Source organism: Diplodia corticola (genome assembly GCF_001883845.1).
Source record: "Diplodia corticola strain CBS 112549 chromosome Unknown scaffold13, whole genome shotgun sequence".
Classification (NCBI taxonomy): Eukaryota; Fungi; Ascomycota; class Dothideomycetes; order Botryosphaeriales; family Botryosphaeriaceae; genus Diplodia; species Diplodia corticola.
In genome coordinates, this window is record NW_017971492.1 from 351,583 (window position 1) to 366,879 (window position 15,297).

The window sequence follows — 15,297 nt, forward strand, 5'->3', positions numbered from 1 at the left end:
CCCCCCCCCCCCCCCCCCGATCCCCCCTCACACCCTCGCCGCCAGCAGCTGCGCCCAGTTCGGGCACAGCGCCCTCGCCTCCTCCCACTCCGCCCTCAACCTCTCCTCCTCCGCCCCCACCGCCGGGGCCCTCGCCGCCAGCAGCTCCGCCCAGTTCGGGCAGAGCGCCCTCGCCTCCTCCCACTCCGCCACCAGGGCCTTCTCCGCCCTCTCCCTCTCCGCCCTCTCCCTCTCCCTCTCCCTCTCCTCCTCCCCCTTCTCCACCAACACCACCCCGGCGCTCCCTCCCCTCTTCTCCACCACCCACCCCCATCCCCGCATCTCCCCATCCTCCCCGACACCCAGCCCGACCAGCGGCGCCGGCACAACCCCCCTCTTCCTCCGTCCCCTCTCCCCCAACACGACCGCCCTCCCCGGCCACATCCTAAACACCAACCCCCCATCGCGGGGGCCAACCGGCGGCGGCAGGCCCACGGAAACGCCACGGACCGGGACGGGCTGGCGCGGGCGGGGCCGGTGGACGCCGAGGTCGCCTCCGGGCAGGCCGGCCAGGGCCTTTGCGACGCCCAGCGGGCCGCCGCCGCTGCCGCTGCGGCGCGCCACGGCGACGTCGGCGAAGCACGTCTGCAGCGGGCGCAGGTGGTGGTGGAGGGTGGCTTGGGCCACGCAGCGGCGCTTGTTGCCCGCGTCCAGGCCGTTCTTGGCGTTGCGCGTCGCCGCCGGCCGCGGGTTGGGGAAGCGGTCCGCGACGTGCAACTGGCGGCGGCGGGCGGCGGATTGGGCGGCTTGGGCGGCGGTGGTGGCGGCGGGGTTGGCGGCGAGCGCGACGCCCGCGGCGCCCGCGGACGGCGGGAGGAAGATGTCGGCGGCGGCCCGGCCCGGCCAGGTCTTGGTGTTGTTGTTGTTGTTGTTGCTGTCGTCGTCGTCGTCGTCGTCGCCGTTGGAGGAGAAGAAGAGGTCCTCGGCCTTGCGCTTGCGGTTGGGCGGGACTACCCACGCCCCAGTCGGACCGGCCGACTGGCGGTAGTCCCCCCGGCGCTGGCTGGCGGGCGCGGCGCTGCTGCTGCTGGGCGGCGGCGGCGTGATGATGGCGATGGGGGTGGGAGCGGCGGCAGCGGCGGCGGCGGCGGCGGCGGCGAAGGCTGTCGACGATGATGGGCGTGGGCGTGGGCGTGGCGGCGGCCGAGGCGCTGCTGGTCGGACCAGCCGAACCAGCGTTGGCAGCTGTGCTGCTGTTGGTGGACATGATGATGGTGGTGGTGGTGGTGTGTGTGTGTGTGTGTGTGTGTGTATGTGTGTGTGTGTGCGTGCGTGCGTGTGCGTGTGCGTGTGCGTGTGTGTGTGTGTGTGTGTGGGTGGCCGAGGAAAGAGGAGGGGGTCTGGGGGGCAGGCGGCTTTTATGAGTGACGGCAGTGTGAAAGCTGCAACAATAGGCAGCAGAGAGACAATAGGAACAATAGGATGGGGTGGTTGGCATGTCGAAGTGAAGTGAGGTCGAATAGGGTGGGGCCGTGGAAGTGAAGGTAGTAGAGAGACAATAGGAACAATAAGGTGGGATGGTTGGCATGTCGAAGTGAAGTGAGGTACAATAGGAACAATAAGATGGGGTGGTTGGCATGTCGAAGTGAAGTGAGGTCGAACAGGGTGGGGCCGTGAAGTGAACGAGACACAAGCAGGAGGCATTCTTACACCTGCGACCGGCGTCGTAGAAGAAAATTTGGAACCCGTCCCTTATCATTCGGTAATCGTGTGCTCCATAACCATCATAACTCTCGCATAAGAGCATTTCCCGTCAAGCCATGGAGTGAAAAGACAACCCATCTCAAAAAACCCTGCACGCACGTTTAACCCTGATAGAAATGAGGCAAAGGAAGATAAAATGAAACAAAAGGAAATGATTCCATCCAGTATCCCGGTCTCAAAAGTTTTCTTGCCCGTTTTTGTCCCGTCGCCGTCGCCATGCAAAAGAAAATAACCCGAGTTGCCTCGTCGACCCATCACCGTAGAATACCGCCGAGGTGGGCGCCAAACCTTTATCCCAAATAAAGGAGCAAGTGAAATAATACTACAAGCAAAGCAGCTTCCGGCCAAGCACGATCAGGCTTGCGGACGCGGGGAGAAAGAGAAAGTCCTCTCCAAACCAGAACGAGACCGAAAGCTAAAAGACCCGCAAGTCCTACCATCAGAAAAACCTAGTAACAAACCACCCCATTTTAAGCCGAAGAGAGCCATACCTTCGGTAGCCTCTGTGATACGCCAATTCGCCAATGTGATGATGTTGCCGTTACGACAACCAATGAAGCTCGGGGCCCACGATTTCCGGACCGACGTGCACGAGGTTCGCTCAGCCCTTCTCAAGCAGCCTCGATGTCGTTATCCGTGTACTCCAGTTCCTCTTCACCCGAGAAAGCTGTTGTTGCTCGAGCGTTAGTTGAATCTTGACTGCTGAAGAAAGAGGATCGACGAGCTTGTGCTGAAGAGCGGACCCCTTGATCCTGAAGCAGGCTCAGAAGCTCATCTGGTCACGTTCATCGCTATGCGCATACTTACCCGAATCGTACTCATCGCTTTCGGGCCAGTCCCTGTAAATCTGCGCCACTGCACAACATCGCTGCTCAAGCTCATCGAACTCCACGGGGGGGAAGCGGTCGGGCCAGGTTATCCGGAGGGCCTTGAGGAAGCGATTGCATTCGAATATGACTGAGTAGAGGCAGTTAACAATGTTCCGGGGGACGTCGGCGTCTCTGGCCAGCATGTTCGCACGCTCATAACCAGTGAGGATCAGATTCCGTACTGCGCCAATGCGTGCGTCGTAAGCATCGTTCGTGTCCCATTCGTTCCTGCCGCACAGTCGGCCAGGAAGATGGTCAGTGATGATCCTCTTGGTGAGATCCAAAGCACTGTTCTGTACGGCCGTCGTCTCGAAGCACAGCAGGCGGGGTGCCCATATGTGTGCCAGCCCAACCATCTGAACGTAGAAGAAATCCGGAAGATTCGGGCTGATCGAGTCGTTGTGGATGTTGACGAACGTGGAGATGAAGTGGCAGAATGGGTCTCCCAACAAGTGCTTCTCCGGGGAGATGCAGCTCACAATGCCGCGAGCCATCGACTGCACTTCCTTCGGTCTGGGCGCTGCATTGCAGTAGTACAGTGCTGCCGTTACGAACGGTGCACCCAGCTGCGGCATCAACAATTCGACTCCTTCGTGGATTGTGATGTGAATGGCTTTGAGGTGACCTGCTTCCGGTTCGACTGCCATCATGGCTGAGAGGACATTTCCCGGAGCAAACTGCTGCGAATTCGTGTCCCACGTCTCAAGGAGTCGATTGAGGACTGTCAGGCAGTTGTTTTTCTTGTCCCACCTGTAAAACAGCGTATACTCTGGCCGCGCGAAGGGGAATTTTTGCTGTTCGGAATCAGAAAATGGTCGGATGCGCTCCGCACTGCTTGGAACGACATCAGTTTCCAGGTCGATATGCTGCAAGAGGTGTGACACCAAGCTTGTCATTTCAACAAAGGACGGCGTGCTGCCCTTTCTCATGATGGCCTTCTTGATCCGCGGGTGCCGTTCGTCTGCCTCCGGAATGGATTCGATGCTGTAGATCTCCAGACACAACATAAGGAACCCGTGGTGCAGCAGCAGTGCAACCTCATGTTTGCCGTACTCAGCCACAGCAAAAAGGAACTTGAAGTATATGTCCCAGACGTGCTGGACCAAGTCTAGCCCACGAGGGCAGTAGCCAAGATCCGGGGCCATTTTCATCATGCGTGAGAGTATGTTGGGCAACGCCCCGTCTTTGTTTTCCTCGAGAGCTTGCTCCAGGTCGGGCTCGGCGACATCAACACCATACCTTGAGGGGTCGCGGTCTCGAAGCTCCCTCAGCGCATCGATGATGAAGCAAGCGACGTTGTAGCCGACTGGGTTGGTGGAATCAGCCTGGTACGAGTAGATGAACCAATCAGGCAAGGCCTGCTCGTGCTTGCTGATCCAGTCAAGTGCCAGTTTGATGCACTCGGTGCAAGGAGATATCGTCCTCTTCAAGTCACTGAGAAACTTGACCAACTCTTCCAAGTCCTGGCCGCGGCCGATCACTTCATACATGTGCTCCAAGCCCATGTTGATGACGCACTTTTCCAGCCCATGGCCATCGGAACAGACTCCTTTGTTGATCGTCCGCATCTGCGCAAGCATTTTACGGATGAATCCCGTGTGGGCCTGGTCGAGCATGCAATACTCCCGGATGTGGCGTTCGTTCTCGGCCCTGACCCGCTCCTCGAGACCCTTGGGCATCGCTGCGATGGGATTCAGCGACTGGGGAGCACGAAGGACGCTGGTGCCATCCTTGTCGAGTGACGAGGCGCGCTGATAGAGGAGCATATAAGCGGATGTATGCCTGCCGTTTCCACCGAAGCACTCGTTTTCGACTTTGCCAAGGTCCTGCTCGGTGACCGTATCGTCGTTGAACTTGATCCACTTGACATGACCTTGGTTGTCCGGACGGATGCGGACATAAGACCAATAGTGTCCCTGCTCAACGCCTCCGGCGTGGACCAAGATGCCCACAAGCTCGAAGAAGTCATCCTCAATTGGCTGGTCCGGGTCACTGAGATACTCGACTTTGTACGGGCTCATGTTGATGCGTGATGGGAAGCGGAAGTAGTCGTTGATCTTACTCCGGGTCATGGTAAACGGATCGAAGTCGAACCGTTTTAGGTGGACGATGAGATTGTCGGGAACGCTTTGGAGGCAGGTGCGCTTGACCGCGTTGACGAGACGGCCGCCACAAGGCTCGCATTTATACTTGTTCTCGCCTTCTAGGCTTTCGCCCTCGACATAAGCCTTCAGACTGTCTTCGAGGGTCTCTTTGCCCTTGACTTCCAGAGGCAAGTTGAAGAGCGTCTCGGTGGTTTCCGAGACATGCTGGCAGTCTTTAGACTTGATCTGGTTGACAGAGCGGCCTCCGTAGAAATTTCGTAGGCGCTGCTTGTCCGCCGCGGTGAGAAGTTCGCTCTCGAGCTGGTCCATGAGCAACCGGAAGAATTCCTCGGTGTCCATTTGGATTGCGACATTTATCGGCTTCTTGTCGATGCCGCGGACGCAGTGAGCGAAAGGTTTCATATCGACCGATCTGGCGTAGCTGCTTTGCATGGTGGCGAAAAGTTCTTGCATGGCATTGAGCAAGCCATCTTGGGTACCACACTCAGCCTCGAAAACGAACTTCCTGAACTCAATGTCCATGAAGAGCTGGGTCATCATGGAGTTCATGTAGCACAATGCTTGTGGGTTTTCCAATCCAACGTAGCCCGAGTCAGAACGGAGATCTCTCGAACCCGACAACACATAGCTGACGTCTTCGGCGTGGTTGTTGCCATGCAATAGTTCACGGATGAACCCCACCATCTGTTTGTACACGGCCGTGTCCTCGCAGAGTGCCGTTATCAGCTCATACAGCCCATCTCTTGTTTTCGTCTCGAGCACAGGGAGGGCTTCGCTTGCACCAAGCTGTCGATCGCCTGCCCCGTCAGACGCACGCGGGAAGAGAAATTTGGTGAAGATGTTTGCAGCGAGGCCGTCAATGTTCAATGGCTTCTTGAACGATTTGAGCGATGAGACGGCCGTACCGAGGAGTTGAGCAAAACCCGAGACGACAAAGTCGACTTTAGGACGGCCAACGCAAGCCTCATACTCGTGCGCAAGGAGGAGCTCGCTCCACGCAGAAATGTAGGATCTGAGGCCGTCTTCATCCCGCCGGTGTTCATCATACCAGCGAAACATCTTGACAGACACGTCGAAGAGCTGTTGGCACGATTTCGAGTACTCCGAGACGCGTGGGAGAAGATCGGTCAAGATGTTCCAATAGAAAGACACGAACTCGTCTTTGCTAACGGGAGAGTCCCTGTTGAGCACATCAGCGTCTATCGGTCAAGCGGTATTCAAGGGGCGCGGAGGCCAATGCGACAGTACATACCCAGAGAGTTGTTGGTACTCGTTCTCAATGTTGGTTGCCACAGACTTGCGGAGCTTTTCGCAATCATTCGAAACCAAAAGTGTGTAGTGGAGGTCGTCAAGCCCTGCTTGAGTCTTGAATCTGTTCCAAACGCCAGAGCTATGGTTGAACGCTTCTAGCAAGGCCACGTAGCATTGATATGCGAGTTGGACGTTCGATGCGCTTAGAGAAGCTCGCAAGAAGGAGATTAGACGGTCAGTGAGACGTGTTTCATTGTCAAAGTACGATGCCGACACCTCGGCGTCAACCCTCTCTGCAATACCGTCAGTTGTTTGCCTCATGCAGAGTGTAGTAGTATACCTACCCATCAACAATTCTGTAAACGTCTCCAGGACGGCCTGGGCAAGGAACTCATTGTGCGGTCCGGACAGAGTATCGTCGATGAGCCCCTCGTTCTGGATCACAGCATTGAGGAGCTGAACGGAATGACTGATTAACTGCACATTCAACGGAAGGCCCTGCTCTACATTAATCGCTGCTTCCTGGGTTGCTGAAGACATTCGAGGGTATACCGATCTCAATTGGTTCCCGAAATCTTTGCGAAGGGTGGAGACAGAGATTCGAGCTTTGAATAACTTTCCCGGGGAGAAAGAGGACTTGATAATGTCTGGTATGGACTCTGTCTGTCGGCCTCCGTACGTGACGGCCAGAGCTTTTCCGTGTGGGGGTAGCTGGTTCAGGAAATCGTATGCCTAAAAAGGTGTAAGTCGTGTCATGGTTGATCGAGGGGGCCAGTTGCTTACAGCCTCACTCATGGAGTCATCACCGCCGTCGAGGAAGTCGAAGATGGTGTCGTAGTTGTTGAGGATTTCTTTTTCAATCAAACTCGAGCTCCCTCGACCATGAGCGGCAGCGGCGAGTTCACCGACGTTCTTGACTAGAATGGCGCCCTTTTGGTGAAGGGATAAATCGCGTATCGTCCTATCACCCAGTGCCTGTAGATCAAGTGGGGCGCCGCCATGAATCATTCGAAATTCGCAGAACCCGGTCCAGTCGCGTAGGCGCTCCGCAAGCCATGACAAGGATTGGAGATCTCCCACTTCAACAGTCTGCATACGCCCAATGTCGGGGCCGATCGCTTGGAATTTGATTGGCTGCATGTCGCCAACCGTGTCTCCCACCCTTGCAGGGACATCGGGCCTCCTGAGGCGCGGCGACGTAACCTGAAGGTCAGGCCGTTGCTTGACCAAGCCAAGCAATACTGTAAGGAATAGCAGGGTCCTCCGGAATTGAAGCTCAGTCATCTTCGAATTTTCTCTTTCGCCCTTGTCTTCCATCTTTACCTCGTCAGACGTACTCATCTTTTCGGAGTTTTTCAAAGCAGAATATGCGGTCACCATCTGGTTTATGCAACGGTCGATGAGGGCAGTATGGGTATCTTGAACAATATTAGGAAATTCTTCGGTGTGCTGGTTGAAAGCCTGCGGATCCAAGTAGAAGCTTGCCAGGTATTCCGCTGTGATCCTCTCAATTGTGCCGTGAGGTGCTGTGAGAATGACGTGCCAGAGTAAGTCCACAAAGGGTGGCTGGAATATCCCATCGGATGTTATTTCCCCTTCTGTGGACGTGCGCCGCTGATAGTCCGCCAGCTCGCGCAGAAAGTCGAACGATCCAGTGGTATAGAAGTCCGGCTTCAGAGTCGGAAGGAGCTCAGCCGCGCAGATGTCAAGGAACTCATTTTTCGATACCTGCAATCTCGCCAAAGAAGAGAGATGGTGCCAAGCGACGTCCTGAAGGTCCGCACCTATTGCACTGGGGCCAACCAGATGATCCCAGACTTTTTTCTCCGTTCCCGCAGCCAAGGATGTGGGCGAAATGTTCATCAGATAGAATAGAAGCTGAAGCCGCGACGTGAGTGGTATCTCAAGGCCTTTCCGCACCGTGTTCTTCTCTGCTGCTACGAACGAGCAAAGCTCTTCTGAGACATCTTCAACCACGCTGGTTCTCAAAAGGACGTCTGAATCAGTAGGCATTGCCGAAAGCATGGTGAATATGATTTCAGCATTAGCAGCGGCCTGAGGTGTCTTTCCTGCAATGCCTGAGGCACAGGTCCGATATATCTCGGCTTTGTCATCTGCAGTGGCGAATTCTCCGCGAGAGAAGAGTGCAAGCTGGTGGATCGCGGTACGGTGCATCAGCTGCAGGAATGGAGCCGAAGACTCTATGGGAAAGGGGTAGGTCTCTTGCGCCAGGTAGACACACAGCGAGAAAACAGCCATTCTCCTTGGCTCTTCGGTCCATTCAATCAGGTCGGCCCGAGCTTTCTTCTGGATGCCATCGCAGATACGTTTGAACAGTTCCACAAAACATACCGAGAAACTAGATGGCGGAAGAGTGTTGAACTTTGTGCAGAGGTAGAGAAGGTCCCGGTTAGACATCAGAAGCACTGTATGCATGGTCATCTCGATGAGAGCTTCCGCCATGCGTGGGTCTTGGCTCTGGGTAATGGCATCCCAAATAGCATCGGTCTGTGCTTCTCCATAACGCCCAGTCACAGCCAGGAAGCCCACGATGTTACCGCTCCGGGAGACAAGCTGAGGATGCGAGTCGACGCCTATGATGTAGTCGATAATCTTGTCCTCCAGCAAGATTTGCGCGAAGTGATGGAGAATGTCCTTGTCGGGAGACTTCTGGCTCCAGGTAGTCCAGACCGAAATGAACTGCTGGTTCAAGTTCTCGATAGCGTAAATGCGGTGTGCCATATGTCCCTTCAGTACGTACTGCTCCAGTGTCTTGAGTGACCATGACATTTGGAGCACCTCCGGTATCAGCAAGGATTGGTGAGCGTCTCTGGAATCCTTGTAGATATATGCAGCCAGTTGGCGGGCGATGTCAGCATCCAGGTGGGCGGCGCTTTGCAGGGTTGTTACAGCCGTGCTGACGAGCTCGATACAAAGGTCGATGGGTGCCTTTAAAGACGTCTGGATAGCCTGATCAACCTCCTTGAAAAGTGAGAAGAGCATTTGTGCCATCCAACGGCGATCGTTTCGACTGACTCCAGACCTCCAATTTACCGCAAAAGCGGCCAACCAAGTGAGCAGAGTCAATACTTCTTCCGCAGCCAAGCGTAGATTCTGCTCGGCAATACCCATTCTTACCAGACTGACCAGACACGATGTTCCATTCAGCTCGGTGACGAAGTTAGACATGATGGTGGAGCATATCTTCTTCATTGCGACAGGATCCTGGCCAACCAGGTCATGCATTAGTACCCAAAATGGTAGGTCCTCGCGGAATCGTAGAATCTCTCTCATGATCTTCATGTGGTTCAAGGAAACCATTCGCGAGTTGTTGATTGAGTAAGTGCCGGTCTCCAGGGCGTTGATCTCGACCTTGAGCATCTGAGCAACACACTCGGCATAGGCGCCCCACAGGTCCCGCAGGGCGTCAACTTCGCCGTGACCAGGGTCAAGGTGGAAAGCTTCTCCATACGGAATCTGACGTTGAACGATGCGGTGGAACATCTTGGCAATCTCGTCCCAGAATACGGGCTCCTGCAGATACGTAGTGTATGCGTCAAGCTTGCCTTCGTGAACGAGCTCCGCAAGCGAATGGAGCCAACCCTTGAGCTGGGTCAGCTCGCCATCAGTGCCGTGTCCTGTTGAGCGTCAGTATCCGAGCCAAGTAGCGTGTCTGAAAGAGAGCTTACGTGGCTTCGCGATCAGGTTCAACATTCCTCCCAGCGCGGTTTCCCGACCGTAGTTCTTTGCGAACGGGAAGTCATCGAAAATGTTGCCGATGAAGACTACCTCATCCTCATCCTCCTCGTTCACTTCTACCAGATTGTCTGAGGAGTTATCCATATCGTCGGCGTCGTCCACGGCGACCTCGACCACGGGGCTGGACGCGGCGGTGGGTGACAGCGCGGAGTCGGTGCGCTCGGAGTCTGGGGATGGGGTGTGGATTTTGCTTTTGTGCGAGGAGGCGCAGGGCGAGGAGCGGAGGGTTGTGCTGGAATCGGAGTCTGAGTCTGCGGCCATTTGGTCGGAAGCCTCGTCCGGGTGTGCGGCGGGGTCGGCGGAGAGGTCGGCGGCGGCGCGAGTGTGCGAGGGATTTTGAGGCAGGCGCAGGTTGAGAGTGATGCGGCTGGGCGTGTTCGGGGTACGGGAAACGGTGTCCTCGGTTTGCTCGTGCTGTTCCATGGGAGTTGCGGGCGCGTTAGCACCAGGGTCCGCCAGGCTATCGGCGGCGGCTTGGTCCAGGTCTTGGGACATTTTGCGGACAGCACGACTGCCGCTATCCAGGCGGGGGCGTTTGAATCGCGAGGGAGAGCAGTCAGCGTCTTCCATAGAGTCACGGCGCTCTTCGGGCGACTCCAGGCTCGCTGGCGGGGTGCAGTTCCTCAGGCTGGACAAATCCATAGCATGTTGCGCCTCCATGAGTCAGCAGCCGGCGGAAGCGCGTCTACCGGAGCTGGCAGGAGCTGCAGAAGGGTTCGAGAAGCCCGGCAGGCAGGTGGAAGTGAGGGCGGAGGCAGGTCGGCAGCATGCGTGAAGCTCTCGGCTGCCTGCGATTGCTTTTTGGCGAGCAGCGCAGCGCAGGAGCCGTGGGCAAGGCTGCAGGCTCCGGACAGCTCGGGCTGGCCGGCACGCAGTGGAGGCGGCGGGAGCGTACAGCAGCCAAATTGGACGGGTGCGACAGACGGCGACGGCGGTCGAGGTGCGCAGAGGACGCGTCGCGGGGTGATTTCGCGGCGGAAGAGCTGGGGCGTGAGCTTATGCTGTCGCCTCTTAGTCGCGCTCCAGCCCGGCCGCGCGCTGGCTGATTCGTCGGCCCGCCTCACTAACCCCGCGGGAGTCCTAGCACCAGCACCCGCTCCGCTCCGCAGCCACTCGCACCTCACGATCCTCTCAACAAGTGCCCGAGCCTCTGCTGCACCAGGTGTTGCTCTGCGCAACGCCAGAATCCATATGGCTGCACCCCCCGCCAAGAAGGCGCTCCGCCCCGGCAAGCCTGTCTTCAAGCTCGACCTCCCGTACACCCAGCCCCAGTGGTAGGTTGTTTCAGCGCACGGGAATGCTGCAACACCACCAGCCGCGCAGCCGTTGATCACCTTTGCCAGGCCCCAGATTTCGACCGCCGACCATGACATCATCCTCGAAATGCTGGTCAAGTACGTTTCTTTCCCTCTTCCCCACCGCTTTTTGCACTCAACGCCTACCTTCGTCGTCGCAAATTTTCTGGGCCGCTTCTTTTTGCGTGCTGCAAACTCTGTCGCGCCGCTTGCTTTTTCGCCAACCCTGGTTCCCTGGCGCTCAGTCACCAGTCTGCCCTGGCTGCTGCGCCTCATGCTATTGGCTCGCGCAGGGTCTGCCCTTCCTAGGCCTGCTCAGGAGGCTCGTAGGCGATCATGAAGTCACCGCAACAGCATTCCCCAGTCGCATATCTAACCGACTCTCAGTCTCCTCGTCCCAATTGGTCAACACCGTTCCGCCCACGGTACGCCTTCAAAGGGCAAGCGCAGCAGGAAACGCAAGCGCCATGGGGCTCTGAGCGAAGCTGCAACATCAGCACCGCCGCCTCCGCCTCCGCCTGACCTTATACGTCATATTACCGTCGGCATCAACAGTACCACGCGCCATCTGGAACAGCTGGCGCAGGCCGCGGGAGGTGCTCAATCGGATCAAATGGACCCGTCGAAGCAGTCACATGCAGTCGCGCCAGGTGAAACGAACGCGCCGCCACACCCGGCCAAATCTCTCCGTCACTTGTCCTTAATAATCACCCTGCAGCCCCCTTCATCTATCACGACTTCACATCTGCCGCTCCTCACGCAAACGGCCTCGCACGGCCTTGCTTCTTCCGAAACTGCGCTCCTCGTCCCACTCAAGCCGGTCTCAGAGTCCAAGCTCGCAACCGCTTTGGGCCTGCCCCGAGTTGGCGTTATCGGAATCATGGACGACGCCCCAGGCGTCGAACCGTTGATCAAGTACGCACGCGAAAGGGTCCCAACTACCGACGTTCCATGGCTACGCGAGGCGTTGGGGGGCCACTATCTTCCAGTCAACGTGCTCACTGAGCAACCTGGGACAAAATCAGGGTCCAGAAAATAGAATATGGGCCTGGGGAAATTTACATGTGCACACCACTCCAAGTTTGCGAAGCAAGCACGGCGCGCTCTAAAGAGGTCGCGGGGCTTGTGGTAGGACAAAAAGAAAACGGCTACAAGAAAGGAATGATGCTGTGACTGAGGTAGGCTATCTTTTCTCGTTCCAGGCGAATCTCTCACGTTGATATTTGTGATGTCATCGCTCGCCTCAACGACCCGGACCTCTACGAACGTGGGCGTCTGCTATCGTGGCGTGAGTGTTCCAAGGTGTGTCATGTCTTTGCCTCGCATTTCCAATGAAGCGACTGGGCGCTACGTGAAGCTGGCAAGACTCCTCGCGATGTTCATGAGAGGCCTGCAGGCAGCAGCAATCGGATGACGACATAGCTTCCGTCACTTTTCCACATGCTCGCCTCGCATACATCCCAACAAGGATACACAAGGAATCGCATCATGCCAAACTCACATCCACAAGTAAATAAATTCCATGTAATAGTCATTATCGATCAGGAATTCTACAAATCCCGGCCAATAGCGGCCGCATGCGCACGAAGCCCAGGGCTGGCGTCAAGCCTGGCAAAGCAATAGTCGTGGACCCATGCGAAACGCATATGCAGCCCATCGTGATGCAGCCCTCCCACACACACACACTCCAAGCAGCAAAAAAGGTCTAGAACGAGCCCATCTTCATGTCCCGCGCGCGCGTTAGCCTAGCGGCTATCGGCGGACCGGTCCTTTTCCCTTTCCCGACTAACCACCACCACTATCACGGATGTCCAACACCAAGGGACAGACGCCCCACAAATGAGACACCGGCGTCACACCATACGAGAGCGCTCCCCTCTCACGGACATGTGAAGAGAGAAGACGCGCGCCCACGTCTCCATCCATCCGCTCGTCCGGCCGGCGGGCCCAATCAACCGGAGAGATTGCGAGTTCCCCGGAGCGGTGGCGGCGCCTTTAAAGCGGCGGGCGCGACGACTAATGAGATGTGAGGAGAGGATGGGTGTGTGAAAACAGGCAGAAGGCGAAAAAATGGATGGAAAACAAGATTTTGAGGACACACGCACACACGCACACACGCACACACACCATCATGAGATTGATCTCTCGATCGTTGTTGCTCGAAGTGGGACGGAAGAAAAACGAGCTGGCAAAATGCATCGACGAGCATGGAAATTCGCGGCGCCGGACAGACCCGAGGCTGTGGTAGACATCCCATAAGGGTGTGGGGAATAAAAAAACGGTGGATTGGTAACCATTTTTTCCTACCCACGAGGATTGCGAAGGTTGCATAAAGTTTGATAAGCTCATGCGTGGTTCAGTAGCTGTCAACGCCGCTCGGGAACGGCAGCTGAAATATCCAACCGTTGTGACATGATCCACTTGGGATCAGATTGCATGCTACGCGGATGGTGTGGCAGCGAGGTTTAAGAGCGGTAGAATACCTAGCTATCATTTCTGCCAGCAGTTATACTCGTGTTGATGCGAACTAACATACAATAAATAGTAGTGGTGAAGGGTTTTTGTTACACGAAGAGAGCAAGAGAGACAAAGAAGTGAAACTGATTAACTTTGTTCAAACCCATCACCATGGATCCCTCCAATTTCTACATAAATAAGAAATGATAAAAAGCTATGTAAACCGATAAGCGCGAATCCTCGTGCGGAACTGATACCAGTTTGATGAAAGATGCCGATGCTCCGCATGATTTGATTTGATATGATATGCGCACGCTTGTGCTCTTACTCCGGGACTCCAACGATGTTTTTGATGTCATATGTACGCCCTTTCCTTCCGGTAGTAACCTGTGAGCGCTAAAACAAGGAAACGCGATCCCTAGTTTGGAAAGGAGAAAGGAGAGAATCGGATGTGAAAAAGGAAAAGATACAACAGAACGGAACCGATACGAAAAAGAAGCGGAAGGTTGATTGCCCTCTCAACCACCCGGAACAATTCGAATATTTGCCACAGGCCCGACGCTTGACAGGCAAAAGTGAAGAATTGGGCTCGTTCACGCGAGGCCGCTCAAGCCCGAGCCAAGTTTCTCAGCTCGACGGACCCTCTCTTCAAGAGCGCCGATTGATCCCTTCCTGCCTGACCACCATAGCTCAAACTCTTTGGCCATCCGTGCGTCAGGGTCGCGCTCGGACGGACGCACGACACCCACCCGCTTGCACTCGCCCCACTCGGCGTCCACCCGGCGCGCGGCGTGCCGCAGCCGCACCAGCGCCACGCACCGTAGCTCCACCATCTCAGCAGCATAATACGTAGCATGCGGGTGACGCGGCGGGTTGATGAACGGGCGCATCGGAGACACGACGCTGGTCGAATTCGGCGTTGAGGGTGTGCTGATGGGTGAGCATGGCATCTCGGTGTCCGGAGGAGAGACGGGCGAGGCTAGTGACGTCGGAGAAGTGGGCGGCAGTGTGTGGGACTGTTGGGCAGATTCATCGTCGACCGGGAAATTGAACGGAGAGAGAATGGTCGGAGGGCTCGCGGGAGTGACCGGTGAGGACTCTCCCGGCGTGCCGGGCATCGACGAGCATGCAGACCGGTCACTGAGGACTTCGCTGCCCGAGGGAGTAAGAGACGGTGTGAAGAGCGCAGGCGTCGCGAGCGAGTCGTGCCGGGAGCGCGGACCCTTGGTCGAAGTATTGAAGTTCATGTTGCTGAGCAAAACGTCCAGCTCGTTTTCAGCGAGCATATTGCTTCCAACAGGTTCATTGGTATGGACAGAGTCCTGCGACTCGTCCAGGTCCACCAGGTCGGACAGCAAATTGGTCCGAATTTCCTGCAGCCGCTCGAAACCTGTGAGCACAGCTGCTCCAGCATGCTGCATGCTCACTATGTGGGGACGCAACCGGTCAGGAAGGTTCTCCCAGAGATCCTGCGGCATGCTCCATGCAGGCAGGTGCGAAGGGCTGAAGCTGAAGGCGTCCACGTCTCTCGGACAATGAGTGCGCCGTGCAGACACGCCCGCTGAGACGGGTGTGAGCGTCTTTTTCAACGACGGACGACGGTAGTGATTGAGTGGCGGCGAGCCTCCGTTGGCAGCGAGATATGAAGGCACTGCCGGGGTCCAGGGGTGCGTCGGGGTGGTTGTCATTGTGGTGGTTCGGGCCTGGGACGTCAATGAGAGTGATGTGCGGATGCTCCCTAGCGCCCCCGACCAGCCTTTAAAGGGTTGAGCGGAAAGAAGTGGGTAACGAGGTAAAGCGACTAAGGCAGCGTTGGGC

At 56.6% G+C, this 15,297-nt stretch overlaps 4 protein-coding genes across 4 annotated transcripts; 1 reads left to right on the forward strand and 3 right to left on the reverse strand.

Moving 5' to 3' along the window:
- Positions 1–27: 27 nt before the first annotated feature.
- Positions 28–1,246, reverse strand: BKCO1_13000116 (uncharacterized protein; the record flags this gene model as incomplete). The annotated part of the gene is made up of 2 exons (XM_020270836.1): positions 28–1,142; positions 1,204–1,246. The coding sequence occupies 2 exons, from the start codon at positions 1,244–1,246 to the stop codon at positions 28–30; spliced, it is 1,158 nt and encodes a 385-aa protein (XP_020132356.1).
- Positions 1,247–2,354: 1,108 nt separating this feature from the next.
- Positions 2,355–10,387, reverse strand: BKCO1_13000117 (ubiquitin carboxyl-terminal hydrolase; the record flags this gene model as incomplete). The annotated part of the gene is made up of 7 exons (XM_020270837.1): positions 2,355–2,410; positions 2,551–5,897; positions 5,970–6,261; positions 6,313–6,466; positions 6,521–6,700; positions 6,752–9,606; positions 9,658–10,387. 7 exons carry the CDS (start codon positions 10,385–10,387, stop codon positions 2,355–2,357), a joined length of 7,614 nt encoding a protein of 2,537 aa, XP_020132357.1.
- Positions 10,388–10,918: 531 nt separating this feature from the next.
- Positions 10,919–12,061, forward strand: BKCO1_13000118 (rna-processing protein; the record flags this gene model as incomplete). Its single annotated transcript, XM_020270838.1, has 3 exons — positions 10,919–11,001; positions 11,071–11,121; positions 11,410–12,061. The coding sequence occupies 3 exons, from the start codon at positions 10,919–10,921 to the stop codon at positions 12,059–12,061; spliced, it is 786 nt and encodes a 261-aa protein (XP_020132350.1).
- Positions 12,062–14,072: 2,011 nt separating this feature from the next.
- Positions 14,073–15,167, reverse strand: BKCO1_13000119 (uncharacterized protein; the record flags this gene model as incomplete). Its single annotated transcript, XM_020270839.1, has 1 exon — positions 14,073–15,167. One exon carries the CDS (start codon positions 15,165–15,167, stop codon positions 14,073–14,075), a length of 1,095 nt encoding a protein of 364 aa, XP_020132351.1.
- Positions 15,168–15,297: the final 130 nt, after the last annotated feature.